Source organism: Abramis brama (assembly GCF_963993115.1).
Source record: "Abramis brama genome assembly, chromosome: 5".
In the NCBI taxonomy this organism is placed as follows: Eukaryota; Metazoa; Chordata; class Actinopteri; order Cypriniformes; family Leuciscidae; genus Abramis; species Abramis brama.
In genome coordinates, this window is record NC_139967.1 from 25,359,475 (window position 1) to 25,382,114 (window position 22,640).

General features: G+C 36.9%; 1 protein-coding gene across 1 annotated transcript in view; it reads right to left on the minus strand.

Moving 5' to 3' along the window:
- Positions 1–10,049: 10,049 nt before the first annotated feature.
- antxr2a (ANTXR cell adhesion molecule 2a) overlaps positions 10,050–22,640 on the minus strand; it is a 44,635-nt gene continuing 32,044 nt past the window's right edge. The window contains exon 17 of the mRNA XM_084113924.1: positions 10,050–10,457. Coding sequence (XP_083970050.1) covers positions 10,398–10,457 — 60 coding nt within the window. The 3' untranslated portion in view covers positions 10,050–10,397. The remainder of the gene's footprint in view (positions 10,458–22,640) is intronic.

Here is a 22,640-nt window from a genome sequence, read left to right on the forward strand (position 1 = left end):
CTTGTATGCAGATATAAGGACAGTACATAAAATCTGAGAAAAATATTTATTAGCGGTGTAAATTGTTGTGTGTATATTTTAACAGTAAAAAGATGTTTTTTTTTACAGTGTTTCTACAGTAGATGCTAATCAGGCATCTAATTATAGGTTGACTATTTAAAATGCAGCTAATGTAATCATATTTGTAATGAAAAAAAATAATTACAAAAAATATAAAAAGAAATACTGATTGATTTTAAATACTGAGATTGGTTAAGCTTACTGTATATACACATAAAACTATCTAAAAATATATCTTCAAATTTGTACATCGTAGAAGTGTATGGCGTGGAGATTTATAATACCCTTGATTCTACACATTTCACAAGTATGAATATATCTACTGAAGCCTTCTTTTGCAGTATATGTAAGCCCTGCATTTGTTTTTACTGCTAATTCTGAGCATCTGTTTGCAGAGATCCACGCTGCGCCTGCAGTGAGTCGTGACCCAACGCGGATCTGGTGGATGGATGCGTTTTATGGCCTGAGAGACACAAGGATGAAATATACATGCTGAGGCAGAAAAGAGCATATTCAAAATTATGACTCTAAATTATGCATCACATAGTGGTTGCCAATAAAACAATCATTGCCAGTAAACACTGAATTGGGCAGTCTGTGTTATGGGCAGTCTGTAAATATATGCCTTGTTATTTCGGAACTTGTAAAAGTGGATAATGTAAAATACAGCTGTTGATTTTTCTAAAACATGAACCTGTAACTTGTGTAGTTCTGTCTTCTAAAAGCAGGATAAATACTTGAAGTGTATCACACAATCTGGGGAGTTTCTGATATTGTTGGTCATCATGCAAATCATATGCAGCATATACACACCTAAAAACACAGTGTACGGTGCTGACATATGACTTCACTGGTGGCAGTAGTGAACAGTGATAGTGCTTCAGTCAATAACAGCGCTCTTGTTCTAAATGCAGTATGTAGACAGTTAATTAAGCAGCCTTTGGTTTTAGAGTTAATTAATTGTCACAGTGCATCAATTAGAATGTAATTAGGTTACATGCCTAGATCCTGAGGAGCAGTCACTGAAGAATAAAGATACCACTGTCCTCTTTAGTTTATGATGTACAGACCCTGCATGTTGCCCTCATTTATAGTTTACATTGGATGTTTGAGCATGCGACAGTGCTCAAATGCATGATGTTTGAGTTTGTTTATGTCATTTAGTTGAAAAAATGGGAAAAAGTTCACATTTCATTCCTTTTCATAAACACAATTTCTTTCCTTTTTTTTTAACGACTTGTAGAAAAAATATACAAAAATGATGATCAACACAATAATATTGGCATCATGTAATTCTCTTTTGGTTTCCTGACTGCTGTTTACTCCTCTTGACCATCAAATGGGGTCCAGCAGATTGGTTGGGACAGACTTTAACATGTCACTGGGTTTTCGTCGTATGAAAAAGGATGACCTTCAAATAATGAGATGTGCCTGCAGGGCCCTCTCGCCTGCCTGTAAAGCACTCCACAGCTGTGTGTCTCTCTTTCTCCCCTTTTCACTCTCTCTTTCTCTCCACCTCTCACCTGGTGTGCCCTGGGGTAGAGGGTGAGAGCGACCGTCAGTGATCTCTACCCCCAACCTCCAGGCTCCAGCCCCTGTCTATCTTCAACAGCAAACAACAGAGTGCATAAAAAACACAACATACTGGACACGGCCCTATATAAGAACAGACAGCTTGAAACTACAGGTATCAAGGGATTCTCTCTGCTTCATATAAAGTATGTAGGATATTATTGCTGATATAATCTCATTGTACATATCTGAGGATTTAAAAATATATATATTTTTCCTAATCTTGGCTTATGTTATGAGTGCAATCTCAGGATAATCAAAAAATGTAATATTACTTTACAGTATCTCTATCTATCTATCTATCTATCTATCTATCTATCTATCTATCTATCTATCTATCTATCTATCTATCTATCTATCTATATATCTATCTATCTATCTATCTATCTATCTATCTATCTATCTGATTGATTGTTTTTCATAATAAAATTTAGGGAAAATATAATTGTGGTTTAATTATGATTTGTTTGGTTTTACAGCTTTTGATTAATATTGAATCATAGAAGATAATATGGATAGGCTTAGACTAGATTAATAAATAACAGATTATTTGATTCTGACAAAAATAGGATCTAAATGCAAAACACAAAAGGATTTATTAAATGAATTATCACATGAGATGAAGGTGACATTGAAAACAACAGGTGTGCTTTATTTTTGAGAAGCTGACACTATAAACAGGTTTAGTAAAAATAAATGTAGTGGTCTAAAATGATATAGTGACAAATAGAGCTGCTAAAAGCGGTCTGTCCAGTTTTTAATTTAATTTTCCTGATGCAGCCGTAGATCAGCACATAGCTGGCTTTACTAATGAACTTTTAGAAGAGATGTGGTTCATAAAACTGAAATTCATGGCTTGATCACTTCTATTCAGGGCTTGGAGTCTGTGAACCTACAGTATGTAATATTGATTGATGAAGAAATCTATCACATTGATCGTGAACATTTTCCACAATGAAAATGATTGAATTACAGCGGTTCAGCCTTTAATGGATCTTTGGCTCGTAAAAGGTAAGACATAAAGTCTGCTTCAGACCTGCTCAATTAAAACTGGGAGGGTAGTGGTCAGCCTTCTGCCGCTTGGGACATGAGTTATGGATGCCAGTGCAGCTTTGTGGAGCTAAGGAGTTGAAGTAGTTCAGGAAACCAGATCAATGAAGGCAACAAGTTCTTTGAGCTTGTTACAAACATGTTACATAATAATAGTCATTATAACATATATCTAAATAATACTATATAGCCTATAGTGGAGTGCTGCTTTAACAAATTCAAGTTAGATAAAGAAAAACATACCAAAGAAGGAGATCTGTGATACTGTAGCTATATAGACCTTATGTAGCCCCGCCCCTTTTCAGCGCTGCGCTCGTTGTCTTTTGACTTCCGGTCTGTATTTTCACAGCAATTTTGCGTGTTTATTAATGAACGGCTCGTTTTAAAATCTTCCCGGTCGACTGACATTTGTTTAGTCATCTGCTTTAAACATTACAGTCCTCATGGTAACTTTCGTTAACTTTACATTAAGTAAATCCACTTCAAAAGCTAATTACTCCTGGACAGCAATGCCATAGAAATAGGTAGGCCTATACAGAGCGACCACAAAACGGAAGTTAAAATACAATAATATTCTAAAGATGGCGGCGCTCTCGTTTCTCTGGCGCATAAGGTCTATACTGTATACGTTGTACAGCAAGCTTATCTCGCCTAGTTTGGAGAAACACTGACCACCTGGGGTATGACTAATCCACACACACACACACACACACACACACACACACACACACACACACACACACACACACACACACACAAACAAACAAACAGTTTGCTGGTGCGGCTGCTTCAAAGGCTGTTTTTGTGAACATCATAATCACATAACACATTGCAGCTGTTGGCTGTTAAGGATTATGGCGAAGGTGACGTTAGCCGGGGGATTAGTGTATTTTCATTTCGCCAGCATTTTGTCATAATAAATGAAACAGATTTGTAGGGTAAATAAATGATTGTTAGGTTTTTACAGTTGTTCAGGATTTCTTCAGTAGTGCTTGTGACTAACAATAGATAAGGGTTAATGAATTACTTTTGAAAATATTTCTACAGTAGGCTAATGGGTCATTTCTTCATAGCCTACTGCTCTTTTACATACAATAAAAGTGAATGGTGACATGAGGCTGTCAAGCCCCAAAAAGGAACAAAAACACCATAAAATTTGTCCATATGACTCAGTCTTCTGAAGCAATTTGACAGCTTTGTTTAAAAAAAACTTGTATGCTTCAGAAACTGGAATACAGAGCAAGGCTGCATGTGTCATTGCTGTTACTGTACTTTCGGTTGCACTTACTTTTACAGTATGTGTACTTACAGTGTACTTAAGAAAATACTGGGTAATATAAGGTAACTAAAGGGGTTACGTTTAGCATTAGGTGTAGGTACATGGTCTTCTTACCAATTATTGTAATTACTGTAATAAGTACATAGTATGTAGAAATTATATACTTTCATAGTGCCTTTTGTCTTTTTTGGACATTCACATTCAAAAACTTGGGGTCTGTTAGATTTTTAAACGTTTGCTGGATGAATAGACATTTCAAAAGAATAGCATTTATTTAAAATCATTATTTTTTTTACTATTTAATGCACCCTTGATGAATAATCATAATTTCATACTATTAAGCATATATGCAGATCACGCCTATAGTGTAGGCCTATATTAAAATTTAATTACTGAAAAAAGAAATCATAATTCAGATTATTCTTTTATTTGTTTGTTTGTCCTAAAGCTTTGACATTGAACGAAGGTGATAAACATGTGATCACTGAACCGTTTGTTTGTTTTCATTTCTGCTGTTTTGAGGATTAACCAAAGTAAAGGTAGCAGGTTGATACTGCTATATCTTTGCTTTTTTCCGCCCGCTGCTCACTGACCCAATTCATTAGATAAGATGGCTCGCGTTCACCCCACCTTGTGCCTCTACCATTCACTGAGGATCAGGCATTTATAATCCCTGGATTTTATATCCACCAAAACAGCTTGGTCCCATCAGCAAATTGCGATGGCATATGGTATAGGTTTATGATTCATCTGGCACTTGCATAGCAATGAGGCCCCATCATCCGTCAAAAAAACACAGGGAAAATATCGTAATGTTAAATGATGCCAGCGACTGGGAGAGGTGCTGCTGGGAGCGTGGGCGGCCCGTGTTTGTGCTTGGAGAACTTGGAGCATCTGAGGTAGTAAAGCGCCTCCTCTCAGTGCATCTCTGTGGTGGGCAGGCTGGATTATGGGCGGTGTTGGCTGAGCTGGGCCCAACTAGAATGGTCTGCGTTCTTCCAACGGCCCTAATAAATGACAATTAGAGCATTGTCCGACATGTGTCGCTGACCGCTTTACAGCTGATTTGACAGCGAATCACCTTTTGATCCCTAACACACTGCTAATGTTTAGTAACATCCTGCAAATGGGAAATAAAAGGAAATCTTTAACTACTCTAGCATTTTTCTGTTGCAGCCTGAAATATTATTGCAAATTGCTCGAACATCTGCTGTAAAATTTGAAAAGCTGTTCTGGGCTTCAGATGACACAAAGGTTCTGAAAACAGCAGAAAAATCACCTCCGGTCATTGTTTCATTCCATGTCCATTAACTGAACTTTTCTGACCAGTGGCAAGGTGACTTCTGTTAGCTGCTGCAGGCTCCGCCCTCATTCGTTTGTTTCTCGTTTTGGATTGGGTAAAAGACATGCCAGTCATTTCTTGTAGCAAGCTGTGCAGAGAGCAATATTTTCGCTCTCATGCTGGAGTCAAAAGTGAAGTGACACTCGTATGTTGGTTTTTAGCATTAACAGACGGAGCGATTCGCCCACCCCTAACCCTCCCAGCACTGAGGTGAGTGTGCAGGCGTCAGTGTCAGCAAATGCCTCATGGTTGGTTTGCTTTGCTTTTTTGAGCTACGCTGCATAACATCATTTATAAGGGGGGGAAAAAATCACTAAAACTCCATGTAATTGTTTTAAGTATGTAATTTTTTTAACATTGAGTAAAATACCATAACACACTAATCCCCCACCTGCACTTTCCACATGTTGCATTGTGCAGTTCAACTCTTCACTGCATGAGCAGGATTTGGTTTTATTCCCTTTGAAATGCATTGCATAAAATCGAGTGTCAAGTCTAACAAGACTGTCTTAAAAGAAACCAGCTGATTCCAGCGGCCTCTCTTTGAAAGGTTAGTATTTCTGCAGGGTTTAATTACCGTAACCCACAATTCTTTGATAACTGTGAAAACTGGTATAACCTGTAAGCTCAGACCAGCTTAAACAGAGAACAGCTGCATTAATCTGCTCTTTTCCATGGGGAAAAAAATCGAGGAAGTGAGGATTCTGTTTTATGGCCATCGTTAGGTGAGAAAATGCTGATGTCTGATTTTGTTCACAAAGCACATCCTGCTTAGAATAGAACAATATAAACATTATATTTCTGTGTTTGACAACACAAACATTTTCCAGAAAATGTAATAATATAACAAGTTTTATAATATAACAAGAGTGCATAAAATAACCAAACACCAAATTATCTGGCCCAAAAAAAAAAAGATTCATACAATCCCTTTAAATGGTTAGTTCACCCAAAAATGTCATTTTGTCAACAACATGAAGGTAAATAATTAATGACAGAATTTTCATTTTGAACTATCCCTTTAATTCAAATTCCAACAAGTCGTTGAAGGAAGTTTGAAGTTACACTTCATCAAACTTGGAAGATGAATTAAAAAATGTATAATTCAGCATTTACAGCCCATAAAACATCTTTCAGACAGTGTGAACCTGTGATAATGAGCCATGCCACTCAACTCAAAGTGGAACATCTCCTTTTGAGACCTAATGTTGTGTTAAAGGCACAAGTTTGGACTCTTAAAGAAGTGGTTTTATGGTCATAACCAGGTGCATGAAACGTCTCTTACGACTCATTTCAAGGGGAAATTATGAGCAGCACTGAACACTATAAAGCTTTTGGTCACGCATTACTGGGGTATGAGGCACAGCTTGAGAGCAGGGTTAGGTGGGAATCCTGTAGGTTTAATGACGGTTGAGTGTATGCTACTAACACTTTCTCTACTATTCTATTCTGTTCTATAATAAAAATAAATAAAATAAATTTAACATTTACTGCGTTAAACTGAGAAGGGTCATAGCACTTGCATATTGTTGTCCTACTGTAAGTTTAACTGCTTCTATTGTTCTCATTTGTAAGTCGCTTTTGATAAAAGTGTCTGCTAAATGAATAAATGTAAATGTATGCTTAACAAGGGCCTTGTGCGACTAGCAGGATTGAGAACCATGAGTTAAAAGTGTAACCTATCACAGCCTAAAATTAAGATATAGACCTATATGAGAGCATGTGTAATGAACCAAACTAAGTAAACTGTGTATTCAAAATAATGTTAGCTACAGAAGAGATGTGTATTTAAAAGAGTTCAACACATCAAGTCAGTCCGCTAATAGTCAGATAAGACAGATAAGCAGATGTTTTGGTTTAGAGCAGTTTATCATATGAAAATATGGCTTTTAATAATTCACTATTACTGAGTGTAAGCTGTGCAGAATCATTTACAGTAATCTGCTTAAGTGTGATGCCTGATGAATCATTAAAGTGCTTAGAATGGACACAGGATCATTTAAAAACAACGTGCCATTTATTTGATACAAAAAGCAAATACAAAAATGTTTGAAACTTCAATAATGGCTGAATAAGGAAAATGAGAACATGAGATGTGCTAAATGCTTTCGTGTGTATGGTGTGTATTACTTCAGCGCAAGACAACAACTGCAGAAAAACAGATGACTAACATTGTGAACATGGTCTAATTGTTTATGGTGAATCTGAGTGTCTCCAGCTTTCTGCAATGGATCAAACTATTTTTAGTAGCATTTTATGTGGGGAAGAAACAAATCCACAAGTCAATGTGAATTTTGTTTAAAAAAAATATGTAAAATGCAGTGTGTAGAGTGTGCTGCCAATTGTGAGGGCAAATTTTCTGCCCACTTCTTTTCCTTGTCTGTTTCTTTTTATTTCTGTACATTTTACTCAAATTATTTCTGTACACTACTACTGTTTTAAAAGTAGTTTTTAACCAGTGCACTAGTGAAGTTTATATCTGCAGACCCATTGTTTTCAGGGAAAAAAGAAACATGAAATATTACATTGTCAAAAAAAAAAAAAAAGGATCTCAAACAAAACCACAATGATAATTAGCCTTGTGTATACTAGGGGAAAAAAATAGGTTACTATTGAAATTACATTCATTGGCCGGACTGCAGTGGGACATGAGGCACTATATTCACAAGGGCTGCAAGTACTAATATAAAAAAACCTGACCTGGTTTTCAGTTCAAATAAAAAATGATCATTACTAATACATTGTTTCTTTACAAAAAAAAAATAGTGCACAGTTGTCATCACTGAGTTGCTTAAAAACAATTTTTTTAAATCAATTAAAAAAAAAAAAAAACACCTAAAACAGGAGTAATTATCCTATTTTAAATTATTCCTATTTTTTAAGTTATTAATAATAATAATAATAATAATATATATATATATATATATATATATATATATATATATATATATATATATAATATTTTTTGCTGGAGCTTAATTCAACATTTAAAATAATAAATCCAATTTGCCACGCAAATACAAAAGGTTTACAATCAGTTTCTCTTTCCACAGGCATTAATGGGTCCCAAAATGTATATATATAATAAAAAAAATATAAAAAATACACACACAGGAACCACAATCAATATGAAAATATAAATATAACAATGTAAAATGCATAAAAGAAGACGTAAAAGTAAAAGGTAAATAAAACAAAAACAACAAATAAGAGAAAACAAAGCAGAAGCTCTGGTGAGGCTGAAGTGGAAAAATAGCATGTAAGGAGCCGGTAAACATATCAAGCCATGTTGCAACTAGTATGTAAATACCTAACCAAATTTTTGACATTGACATTCTGTGATCTGTGACATATAAAAAGAAATAAAAGCTGAATTACACTCACCTATCTATCCATGAAGTGCATTAGCTAAACTTGTACAGTAAGTGCCTCTGAGAATGATTCCAAATGTTTTCTGTATTTATTCTGCTGTTTCTTTTTTTTTTTTTTGGAGGGGGTGGAGGGGAACAATAATGAACGTCCCTACAATTATGACGATAGAAACAAAGAAATAATTAAACGAGGGCTTTTTCCCCCAATGGTCCTGCCATCTTGCACACTTGCATGCCCACCGAATGTGAGCGACTGCGCCCCATTCTGTTCCCCCCTCAAACTTGATGGTTGTTGAACTTATTTTTAGTGTCATTTGATAAGCTTCCCTGCTTGCACTGAGACATCCCACTGACCCAGCCACTGGTCATTGTCTATACCACTTCCCGTCAAAGCCGGCACGCTTTGTCAGATTTCGACTCGAATATCCATTTTGCATCTGAAGTAGCGTATCGAAAGTGACTGGATCGTTCGAGCCTTTTTCTTCAGCTGCCGCCCCCTTCCTCCCCCACAGTGTTTCCACTGACACTGACATCATTCACGATCGTCGTCATGACAGCGCGTTAAAGAAATCTAAAATAAATATATATTGCTCGCTTTTCTGTGTGCAAGTGGAGGGGGGAGTGCGACGTGGATAATTTCTGGAAATGAACAATACTTATCCGTCCGTCGCCCCTTTCGGTTTGATCTTCCGAGTATATTGGATAAGGGTGTCATGTTAGCACAGCTAAGGAACTCCTTAATTTTACAAAAAAAAAAAAAATCTAGAGTGGTCAGACCTCATACAAAAGATAAATCTCTAAAGTTGCCTATACATTAATCAAAGTTTGATATTCCTGTCCCAAGAGAACTTGAGCACAAATTTTTTGGAGATCGGATGGATGGACAGTTGTATTGATGCTTTAAACCCTTTAACTGAGGGGCATGTTTCTGAATTGTGACGGTCTATGCATTAGTGAGCACAGAACAGACTGCCAAATAAGTGGGGAGGAAGCACCAACCACCAGAGTTAAATCTGTCCCTCAAAACCTTGCCGGAGAGCTTTGGTCACAGGGTGTCTTGCGGTGCAATAACGCTCTATTAATTTCTCTGTGCTGTCCTCGCATTGATAGAAAGGTGTCTTCACAAACTAAAGGGCAAAGTCTTACTGCGTCCAATACCTTAGGGCATTCTGTCTACAATTTGTCATGCGTGTGCACTTCTCAGTGTTAAAATGACAAGATCTCCAGTCAAAGAAGCCCCGCTAGGCATCCGACGATAGTGGGCTTGGAGAGATTTTTGTGAAGAGACATTGCCAAGAGGCAAAGTACTTCTGCACTCCATGAGCCTACTGGGATTAGTTCTACTTCCCAGCCAACGGCAAAGAGCCTCATCTCATTCTGTTTTTTTTTTTTTTTTTTTTTTTTTTTGAAATAGCCTCCGTCTGTGTCCATAAGATTAGTTTTTTTCCTCAGAAGGCACAATATGGTCAGAACATGAAAAAGCCTTTGCTGTGCATTAAAGCTAACCAGATCGGCTGCAAAATCAGACACTTTTTTTGGGGTTAATCTATTTAGTCATCTGCTTGCCAGTAGCTTGAAAGATACCAGAATTATAAGTTTTTGAAAGCCAATACACAAGCATTGAACCAAGATACTCTAAAGTGGCCAAAGAAGCTATGTCATCTCGAGGAAATTATGCTTTTTTTCTGTTGTCTCATCTGATATACTTGGAAGTCAAAGTATTTCAGGGACTGGAGACTGTCGTCTGTTGATGCTGCATCCGATTGAAATTTATACAGCGTCCCTAGAAGAAAAAGAAAAGGTCAGGAGAAGATTTAATTAATTAATTTACTGATTAATTCATGTATTCACAATAATTGTTATTAACATATGTTTTTGTGCCTATTTAAGACATCATGTCAGGGTGGTAAAATTATAAATATAAAATATAAAATAAAATATATAATATAAAACATAAAATGTGAATATCTATCTATCTATCTATCTATCTATCTATCTATCTATCTATATAAATTCTTAATAAAATAACTGGATTCATGAGTGAGATCAGGGAATTGAGAAAGCTGGAACTTGGAAAGTATTCCAATTCCTTCTCAGGACCATCTTATACTATGGAATGAAAAGTTTCTTTATTACCCCCCAAATATAATATAACAATACATGTATTGTTACAACAATACATATATGTACAACAATATATAACAATATATACCCCCCAAAGTATAACACTATGTACAGCCATGAATCATCATGGCTTTTTTCTTCTTCTTTTTTTTCAAAATGGCCCTCATATTACTTTTCCATATATATATATATATGATTCCCTTAAAAAAAGTACTTTTTAATAACTGGAATATTTATCCAAGTTGTCAGCAGGCATTAGATTTTAGGTACTACTATAAACTAAACTACTAAACTACTATAATACATAAATAATAAAAAATGTAAATGTATATGTATATGTATATCATATTAAATTATTTAAATAATAACACATCAAGATTGGAAACAAAAATATAAAAATAATTTTCTTAATAAAATTACTAATGAATTTTTCCTTACAAATAACAAGTGAATCACACCCTGTACCCAGACACAAACAAATATAAAAACAACAGACTTCAGAATAAAAAGTTCTCTTTTTTTACTTTCCAAAAGTATACATCTTGAGTATTTCTGTTCAGTGATTAAATGTTGTGTGTTTGCTCCTGTTTTCACTATAGCACAAAGTGTCAGTGTATCTGCTCTATAGTTTGTGTTTCATCAGCTAGAGAAACTGGGTGCAATGGCACCAAGAGGGAGCTCTCGCATAGGGTATAACCACCATACACACTCCCAAGCACTCACTCCCACACACACACACAACTATGTGAGGTGCAGGATTTATTAATGCTCTACTCATACTGAACCCAGGCACTTTTATCATTGAGAGTTAATATATTTTCCCCATCATGTATGATTGATAACTAGTGTGTAACAACCAACAATGAAAAACTAACATCACAGTCGCCTGCCCTAGTTTCAAGTCGCAATTGGCATTAGATATTGGAAGAAACCCAGCGTCTTCATAGACTAACCACGAATAAAGGGCTTTACGTTGTCCCTGCATTGTAAGCCATGTGAGGCGCACCCTCTGCGATAGATCTCACTCCGTCAACAAATAAGGCGCATCAGATGCTGTTTTGGCCACAGCCGATTGTGTGGCTAAGTTTACTGGATTTTGCAGGCTTTGAAGCAGGAACTCTGAAAAGCTGTCCGCCTCCACCACAATAGCTGTGAAGGGGCTCTGCTGTAAGATTCGACCAGGTGCAGAGCAATACGGTCATATCCAAACCCACGGTCAGACCCATTTTAACTCCATCGCTCCCGGGCAAGAGCACTTGGGGTTGGATATACTGTATGTAAGCAATGCCACACTGAGACATACAGAGCCCACCTGTGCCATGAGAACAGAAGGACCATGGGCTAGATATTAAGGTGATATTATTGGATAGGGTGTTGTGGGTAAAAGAGTATGCTGAAGAGACATTTTTACGTGTTTTTCTCACTCGAGACATGCAAAATGTCATATTAAAATGTAACATTCCTCTTGTGTTTGATATTTTTATATTGTATAAATAATATTGTGTTTTATACAAATCACTGTGAATTTTGGTTTATCTTTACTAAATGATCCTGACTCCAAGCTTCCGAGTCTCCGTGTGTAGTCTTTGTGCTAAATTGGTCAATTATGCAGCTCAATTATCACGAATGATACCATGAAGAGACAAATATCAAACAAGTTCAGCTGAAAGTTGTTGAATGCATAAAAGCAGAAATAATTACACCACTCAGTGTTTATTAAAAACTGGAAAGACACTTGATTGGACTGATCAGAGATTTCTCATGGTTTCATGCCATCTTTAAGAGATCACACAAGGCTCAGTTCATCAAGAGCTTCACCTCTGTGACCCCACACATATGCTACACCTATACAGATCAGTCAAACACAGCCAGCCTGTTGGGGGGCCATCATTACCCCTCCATCTCTGCTCTTTGGAGCGCTCTCCGAGCCGCACCATTCTGACGGCCACCAGACTTTACAGAAAGATGTCTACTGCTCTGATTAGCCGTGTGCTTGGGCACCTGTCCAAAAGAGTCTGCATGTGTTTTTGCATCTCATCTTCTGCTAGCCACTGTCTGGAACAGCTTGATTCCCCCAACCCTGGAACTCCCAGAGGAGACGTCTTGCACTTTCTGTTCTTTGAAGGAGTGAGATCCAGGAATCGAGAAAGGTGGAACTTGGAAAGTAGCCCATGTCCTTCTCAGGACCGTACCATTTCATCCCATATTCCTCCCAAAAGCATAATACTACATACAGACGTGAATCATTGTGGCTGTTTGTCAAAATGGCCTTTTCGTTACTAGTTCACATAGCCGATTCCCTTAAAAAGTAAAAGCAAAATTATATTACAAAAAACGAATAAATATATATAATTTAAATAATGTACATACATACAGTACTGTATGAATGAACTGTTTTATTAAGCAAGAATGCGTTAATTAATCAAAGGTTACACTAAAACTTGTTAAATTATATATAATGCAAATGTATAATTTAAATAATATACATACATACTTTTATTAAGCAAGAATGCGTTAAATTAATCAAAGGTAACACTAAAACTTGTTAAAAATATATATTTCAAATAAATGCTGCTCTTTTGAACTTTCTATTCATCAAAGAATCCTGAAAAACTAAAATATTAAGCAGCACAACAGTTTTTTTCCGTTTTGTTGATAATAAAGAAAAAAAAGTTTCTTAAGCAGCAAATCAGTATATCAGAATATCTGAAGGATCATGTGACACTGAAGACTGGAGTAATGATGCTGAGAATTCAGCTTTGCCACCACAGGAGTAAATTACATTTGAAAATATATATTCAAATACAAAACAGTTCTTTTAAAATGTAATAATATTTCACAATATCACTGCATTTTAAAGGGTTTGCAAAAACATTTCTATTTTCTTTTTCAAATCTTTTTCTGTCAATTACGCCTTATTTGTAAAAATGACTGTGACATTACACAGATTAAGCTCTGTCTTCTAAACCCTATCTGCATATTGAAAATTTTAGAAGATCAAAATGGGACAGGAAGTGCAGCTGCAAACAGGCCTGGGAAATGCCAGAATGTGAGCAATCCTGCACTCTAGAGCTGGCCCCCACTATTTCCACACCCATGGTCCACATACGGCCCACATAGCACCGCCATCTGGTCTGGTGGAGATTCAGAACCAAGCCAAGAGAGCCTAAAATCTAATGCCTGCTGACAACTTGGATAAATATTCCAGTTATTAAAAAGTGATATAGGCACTGAAACAGTGAATACATTAAAAGCCAAAAAAAGTGATACAGAAAAAAGTGAAGAAGCTCTCAATTTTACGGTTCTGAAACTGTAGCTGTCATGGGTGAATCAAAACGGATCCTCTGACAAGCATTAAATTTAGAAAAAATCATGTCAGCATGACTCTCGTGAGGCTCTGGAGGGCCTAATAATGCTCTACCCGCAGCTTGCTTTGAAAGTGAGAGTTGACAGCATGATGGTGATCCCTGTAATTTAAGTCCACAGCCACAATGTCTTTTGGAAGCACACAGACACCATAAATTACAAGGGTATAAAATACCCTCTCCTGCTGACAATATTTACAGCAAGTCCTGCTGGCTCAGATCAAGTCTTCTGGGTAAATAAAGTGGCATATGATCAGCAATCAAGAGCTGATGACTACCGGATTGACCCACGAGACAGAAGGAGAATGATGGTTTTTAATCTCGAGACACCGGTAAAAAACCCAACACTGACATTAGGTGTCATGATGTTTACAAATTGGTCATTACTGGCTCACATTTTTAGCATAACATTAGAGGCAAAGTTGATGGTAAAAAATAAAACAAAAATATAAAAAAAAAATACCTCCAAGCCATTAACCTCTACTATCTACCTCAGGACAGTCTTTACATTTACAGTTCCAGAAAATCCTTGCAGGCTTTGAAATCCTTCAAGTCCTATATGGTTGTGAGGTGGAGCTGCAGTGGATCGGACTTGTTGGTTCAGCACATCCTACAGATGCTCAATCAGATTGAGAACTTGGAGGCCAGGGCAACACCGTGATCTCATGATCCTCAAACCATTTCTGAACAATGTTTGCAGTGTGGCAGGCCACTTCCACCAGGGAACACCATTGTCATGAAGGGTTGTACCTGGTCTTCAACAATGTTTAGGTAGGTAGCACCGTAGCACGTGTCAAATTTACGTCAACATGAATAGCCAGACCCAGGGTTTCCCAAGCAAGGGTATTGCCCAGAGCATCACACTCTCTCCACCAGCTTGTCGTCGTCCCATAGTGCATTCTGGTGCCATCACTTGCCCAGGTAAATGGCGCACACGTACACGGCCGTCCATGTGATGCCTTCATTGCTCTTGTGCATCGATGAGCCTTGGATACCCAACACCCTTTTGCCAGTTTGTGGTTTGTTCCTCCTGGACCACTGTTGGTAAATTCACACCAAGCCTGGCCTTTTCAGAGATACTCTGACCCAGGAGTCTGTAAAATTTTGCCCTTGTCAAAGTTGCTCAGACTTTAATTCCTGCCCATCTCTTCTGCATCCAACATGTTGATTATGAACACTGATTGTTTGTTTACCATGTAATCTACCCAGACCTTAATACATAGCCTTGTTAGGAGATGATCAACGATATTCGCTTCACCTGTGACTGGTCATTATGTTTTGGCTCATCAGTGTATACTGCTGTATAGTAGTATATAGTATATAGTATATTAAACATGGCTGAATCTAGTCATGTTTACTTATGTTCACTGTAGGCCTATTTACAGAGCTGGCTCTATACAATAACATTATAAAGACAAATGTTAGTAGAGTGTTTGCCTTTGTTGTCAGTCGCAAAATGGAACAACACAATAAAAATGCTAGCAAAAATTATTTATTAAAAAAAAAAATAGAAAAACAATCAGGGTGGCTAGAACAGTGGTTTTGTGCACCTAATCAGTTGACCCACAGACTACATTACATCCGTAGAGTGATACCTAAATAGGTCAGGACTTAGCAATCACTATTTAGTTGTTATTAAATATTGTTGATGGTTCAACCAAAAATAAAATTGTGTGCCACCCCTTGTGTTGTTGCAAACCTGAATTTCTTTCCTTCTTTTGCAGGACACAAAAGAATTTTGAGCACTGTCTTAGTGTTTTATTTTTTGTCTGTACAATAGAAGTCACCAAAATTTGTTGGTTTGATAGCCAACATTATTCAAAATCTGTTTTGTGTTCCACAAAAGAAAGTCATTCAGGTTTTAAATGAGACGGGCTGAGTAAATTTTTTTCTAACTATCCCTTTATGTGACACATAGAATCTAAATATTTACAGCAATTGTCTCATTCAGAGATGCAGACAAAATAAAAGACACACTATACAAGCAGGTGGATTGTATCTTTAATCTAGGGATGGGAAATCTAATGATTCAGTTTTGACTAATCAATTAGTTCAATAAATTCTGTCATCATTTACCCTAATTTTGTTCCAAACCTGTATGACTTTATTTCTTGTGTAGACCTCCAAAGATATTTAGAATTTTATTAAACAGCATTAATAAATGATGACAGAACTTTTCTAATAAAGAACAAATTTCTGTCAAATGTGCATCTTTCGAAAATTTGTTTTCGATTCACAAACCTACTTAAATCCAATGTAAATTCGGTACCAATGAAGACTTATTGCAAAGGTTGCTGATTATCTGATATCTGGTGATGACTTGCTCTGAGGAACCAGTGTGTTGGAAGAGCTCAAGTTTACAAAGCTTGGTTTAACTGCGTGGTCACCAGAAAAGTCTTTCCCTGTGAAAGTAGCTTAAGCAAAGCTGCACTACATGTGCAGATGTTTTCTGCTCCCCATCCTGTCTTTCTTTTCCCGGGTTTGTCAGAAAAAGTGCACATCATTGCCAGCTCGCAGCTCTGGGCACCATCCCCTGGTTGTTTGAGAGAAAATGCCAGTCATTTTGGCGGAGCGCAGGCGCTCACAGACGGCACAGGCGGGCACAGATGGCACTAATGGACAAGCAGAATCCAACAGAGGGAGCAGGAACGAGCCACCGAGGAGAGCTATTCCAAATAGCAGCAGTGAAAGCCAGGCCCTGATCAGCTTTAGCAAGGTTACCACTGCAGCGTTTCATCATAAAGAATTTAAAGTGATAAAATAATCATAAGGGTGCAGAAATCTGTTTGGCTGGATGCCAGTGGATCAGATGGGAGGAGATTGTTCCTAGTTAATTACATGTTCCAGTGTAGCAAAACTTGAGACAGCAGGTATATGCTTCAGCTTGCCAGTTGATGAGTAGGAATTGTTTTTTGTGAATGTTTTATGCTTCCAAGGTTGCACGCTTAAAATGATGTTCATTTTAGTGATTCATTTACTGTTCATGATCATTTTTTTTTAGGCAAGAATAAAGATGTTTACTGCATGGCATTAGAATCACTTTGCTTAGGAATTTCATTAAAAATAAAATAAAATATAAATAGGTTATATATTAGAAACTAAAACGCTTCCCTCTCTGTGAAAGTACTTTTTCCTCTAACAGTTGTTTTGAAAGTTTATGCCGCAAAGTACATTTTTTAACTGTATTTTACAAAAGAGACAGATGCAAATTGTGAGAGCTGTAATGCGCTTGTAGTTCTTGTGTTTAATCACTGAAACCCCTCAAGCCACTTAAAACTCCACTTTCTCACTTCCATGCTTGTATGCGACTATTTCCCTTCTTCCCCTCCTCAGAGAAATCTCACGACACTGCAAATGAGCATCCAAACAAAGCTGTTGGGCTCATCTGTACTTTTTCATTTCTGGCCTGTCTCTGCAGCTTCAACTGGCCTGCAGTCAGGCCCCTAGACACGATAAACATTCAGCTGCACAAAAACCATAAGCTTGCATACAAGCTCACAGTCCAAGAGAAAACACACTAACTACAATTTAAAAGTAGGGCTGTTAAAATTAGCATGTTAACGCATGCGATTAAATATGTGTTAAAAAGTGAATATGTTGAAAAATTCTGTTAATTCGTATCTTCAATCTGACACTATGACTTGCTTTTTGTTAACCATAAACTCAGCTTATATATAGGGGTGAATTGGGACTTTTGAGATGACTAGGAAAAAATGTCCCAAGTATCCTGAATTAACCCTACATTTATACAGTATATATAGGATAAAACTATATATATAGACTAAAACTAAATATAGGCTAAAATTACTTCTGTCAACAGAAACGGTAATATTACCAATATTCTGCAAATATAAATGTAAAAACAAAGCCTTATTAAAAAACATGGTTCTTTATAAACATTTAATCAATATTTTAGTTCACGTTACGCCTTTAAAAAATAAAAAAATGTTTTTGTTAAATCTACTAAATGTTAATGCATTAAATCTAAGTTAATGCATTAACTTCAAAAGATTTTAATGGATTTACAACCCTACCACAGAAAAAGAAAATAAACCCCACAGAGTAGTTGCTGAGAAGAGGAATGTGCAAAAAGCAGAAGTATCTGAGTGTATGTTTGTGTGAGCCTCCCTTTCCCCTTGGACTCCTCTGTCTCCCCTTTCGCTTCCACCAGCGTGGCAGCGGGCGGGGTCACATGCGATCTGGGCCAGAGAGAGATGGGAGGTATGCGACAGGAGTGGCGGTAATTGGAGGGAGCTGTCAGGATGGAGCAGTGTTGCGTCCATGTGAGATTCCTGCCATTTGGATAGGACCACACACACGTGCCAGGGCGCCTACCATCCCGTGGGGTGGCATGCATTAAAGCTAGTGATGAGGCTAATGTGTGTGGAATCGCTTTTGGCACCCAGCCCACAAAGGGGTCAATGGGTGACCTGTTAGAGAAACTGCAATGAAAAGGAACATATACAACAATTTAAAATACTACATTTTAAGGGGTCTTGGACTCTTACAATCTGGCTAACTCTAAATGCAGCTTGTTATTTTTTTATGTTTTTATTTTTTTTGTCTTGCCAGTGATAAAAAAGATCAATGACTATTTATATGTTTATAATAATCATATATCTCTATACACTATTCCTTTGAATAAGGAGAAAACATAACTAAACTGATAAACAGTTGTTGTTGTTGTTTTTTTAAAATACATCTATTTTAATTAAAATAGTCTTCAGATAGTCTTTCTACATCATGTGGGTTAAGATATGAAATTAAATCAATAATATTAAAATAAAATAAAAGTTTTCATATACAATTTTTTTTGTATACAGTTAATCATTTACTCAAAAAAGTTTCCAAAGAGTTGAGTCTGCACATATTCTCTTTTATCTTGATTTATGACCTCATGATGCTTTTACGAGCAAGTTCCCCTCATTATTTAACGCAAAAAATTCAGCTTTAAATTACAGTAGAGAAAAGGTTTATTTATGTGGTGCTATAAAGCACAGGAGTGTAAATACACACTGGATGCACACCCTGCTATATTCAGTAGTAACCCTGGTGATAAACCATCTTGTTATGTCTACTGGGGAAAATATGCTTATCAAGCCACATGGTAATGTAAGCAGTAAATAACTTGATCATTTCACAGCAACAGTGGAAATCTAACAGCATGAAGCAGCTTCAGGCCACACTACATTACTAAGGAGAGCTGAATGTGTGCGTGTTTTTTCCCTTCTAGACCATAACTGTGAGAACTAGGTTAATGTGACCTGAGTTGGTCAGACAACAACTGGTCAAGAGGAGAACACACACACACACACACACACACACACACACACACACACACACACACACACACACACACACACACACACACACACACTCACACACACACACTCACACACACACACACACACACACAAAAAAACACAACACTAGTACTTTAACAGAAGATAATTTTTCAATGTATACATACTATCTGAAAGATTCCACTTATCCAAAGACAAGACAATTGCAGTACAGGTGTAACACAATGATTCAAGCCAATAATCACAATGAATAGCTAGACTTAATCCCATTGCGTCAGCCTCTTGATCACTATTGTTCACGACTCCACACAAGACAACCCGTGACCTTTACTCTAGCGTCTGCCCCAGCCTCCCATGGAGACCAGACACCAATCACTACGTCACACCTTGCATTTACTTCACTTCAGACATTTTGTTCATCTCCTCTTCAGGTTCCATTAACTCACAGCTGCATTTCTATAGCAGATTCTTCAATTTCAATATAGTTTACTGTGATCAGCAGGGAATGGCCAATAAACACATCTTTTAAAAATGTACTAAACTGGCAAGAAAACAATCACCGCAAAATCTCTGATAATACTCACTGACCAATAAGCTCAAGAATTTTTGTTTTTAAATGTAATTATTTTGAATTCACTATTCAGTGACTATAACAAATCAGGCCCCTATGAATTGTGCACGCGCAGATTTCCAGCATTAATTACACTGTAATATGTTGAAACCTATTCCATAATTATTATATATATTTTTTTTAAAATCTGCAGATTTAAAAGGCCTGCCAATGGGATATTTTACAAAGGAAATGTTATGGAGTGCTGTGTAGTAACTGATTACATGTAATCTGGATTACATAATCAGATTCCAAAAAAATAAGTACTTGTAATAAAATTATATTACGTTTTAAAATACTTGTAATCAGACTATTGATCATTTTTATTGATTACATGCTATTCTCACAATGAGAGTTAGTAATTCATAATTCATTGAATCTAGTACGACTTTTTAAAGAGATCAATACTTTTATTTAGCAAGGATGCATTAAATTGATCAAAAGTGACAGTAAAGACAATTATGTAAAAAAAGATTTCTATTTAAAATAAATGCTGTTCTTTTGAAGTTTCTATTCATCAAAGAATACTATCCTTTTATCAATGTTGCAAACATCTCTAGCTCATCTTGTTTAAATTACTAAACAAAATTTCCCATGTTCTGTCATCTATTATTCAATTACTTTTCCTGCTGTTTCAAATTTTTGCTGTGGTATTGGTATCTGTATTGATATTTATTGTGGTACCAGGTCAGAGATATTTTAGTCGGGTATCGTATCAAAATCAAGATTGTTGTCTGTACAGATCCAAAATGGATCAGGTATCATGACAAATCATATCAATATCTTATCAAATCATAACCAACAAGTGAGATTCAGGAAGAAAAGGTCTTGTGCCCTGAGAGAAAGAGGCTGTACCACAGCTCTGTTCCCACTGTTTTAGGAGGAGTCTCTTTTCAACTATGCAGATGTCATGATAATGAGATGCATGCTCAGGCTGGACGTATTGTGACTGTATGCCTCTATCTGTGTGCAAGAGCATGTTTTTCTCCCACTAAAACCAAACATGTCTTGGGCAGTGGCGTCAGCCGGTTTCCCAGTCATTCTCTTTAAATGAAGTTTGTAAATACTATTGAATTGCCTAAAAGCAAAAGACAAGGGGTTGGGGGGAGTGTGTGCGCTCTTCACTTTGATGGTCCAACCAGTGACAGCATTTAAGGCTGAGTATGTGTGTTAGGCCCTGTGGATGAGTGTGGGTATATTTGGACGGGGGGGGGGGTGGGACTGGCTATTAAATGGAGGATGACAGGGAGTAATTATTCTAATGCGCTACTTTGCAGTGTGGCTGGGTTAAGGTGTCAGCTGCGAGTCATTAGGCCTGACATGCGCTGGATAGCGACGAGACAGCTGTCTCCCTCCCAGGTGGGCTGACCCACACCGCTGCCGCCGCGCTAACCGGCCACCATCAGGGTGCCTCTAGAACCGGTTAGTCAAGTCCTGGTAGCAGCCATGTTGTACCCTGGCTAATGAACACAACCTCTTCAATTGTACTGCCCTAACACTCGTTAACTTTCTGTCTCTTCAGAGGGGGAAAACATTAGTAGAAAGAATTTCAATTCCTAGCAGGTCAAAAAGATAAAGAGAAAAGTCTGTAAAATAAAATTATTATTCATTTTTGTTGTTTTGACAAATGAACCTGGAATAAGTCATCCCATATCCCAGAGCAGAACAAAACAGTTTTATGCTACATTGAAACCCCCCAAAATGTAAGTCAAAGAAAACTAATAAGGAAATTCACCAAAAATGATAGCAGCGTTCATTTGCACACGCTGTCTTTTACGGCTGTTTCAATCCGGTAGCGGTACAAATACACCCAAAAAAGCAATTTGCACAGTGCTTTTCCCCAGTTTGCAGACCAAGTACTAGGTTAAGGGGTAAGGACAGCATATCTGGATAGAAGTCTGATTATAACACTCTTCTCTGTCATTGGATCATATGATAAATCACTGCCATCATTTGACTTAATATAAATACTTAAAATGCAGTGCTATTTCAGTGCATTTAGCACTTGTTTAATATAATCTAATATAATGAGCGTTGCCTGCTCGCCACACCGGTCTCGAGTCCCACGGAGGAGTTTAGTAAGGATAAAAGGAGGAGTGACGACAGTGAAGGACGAGAGAGGACCAGGCCTGGACTTTATGTTGTGTTTATATGCAGCAGTCTTCCGTAAGGGGCTGCCGTTTTACTTTCATTTTGTTGTTTGTTTATTTTGTCATTAAAAGTTATGTTTAAATTTATGCTTAATGTTTTGCTGGAATAATATAATATAATGTAATTTTATTATAATATAATATGATTTTATTATAATATATTATAATTTGTAAAAATGGTATTTCAAAAAGGCAATAAAATGCTTTTTTTTTTTCAGTTATTGCTGTAAATGAGGCAATAAAAGCTGCCAGCATAATAATTTAAAAACACTGAATCAAAATGCTGTTTAAAATTGTTTTAGACATAGCATAGCATCTCACACCACAGGAAGTCAATTTTCCAAAAGTATTTCATGTCAACTATCTTACAGTAAGAAAAGATCAAATCTATCGTGGTCTCATATGAAACAATGT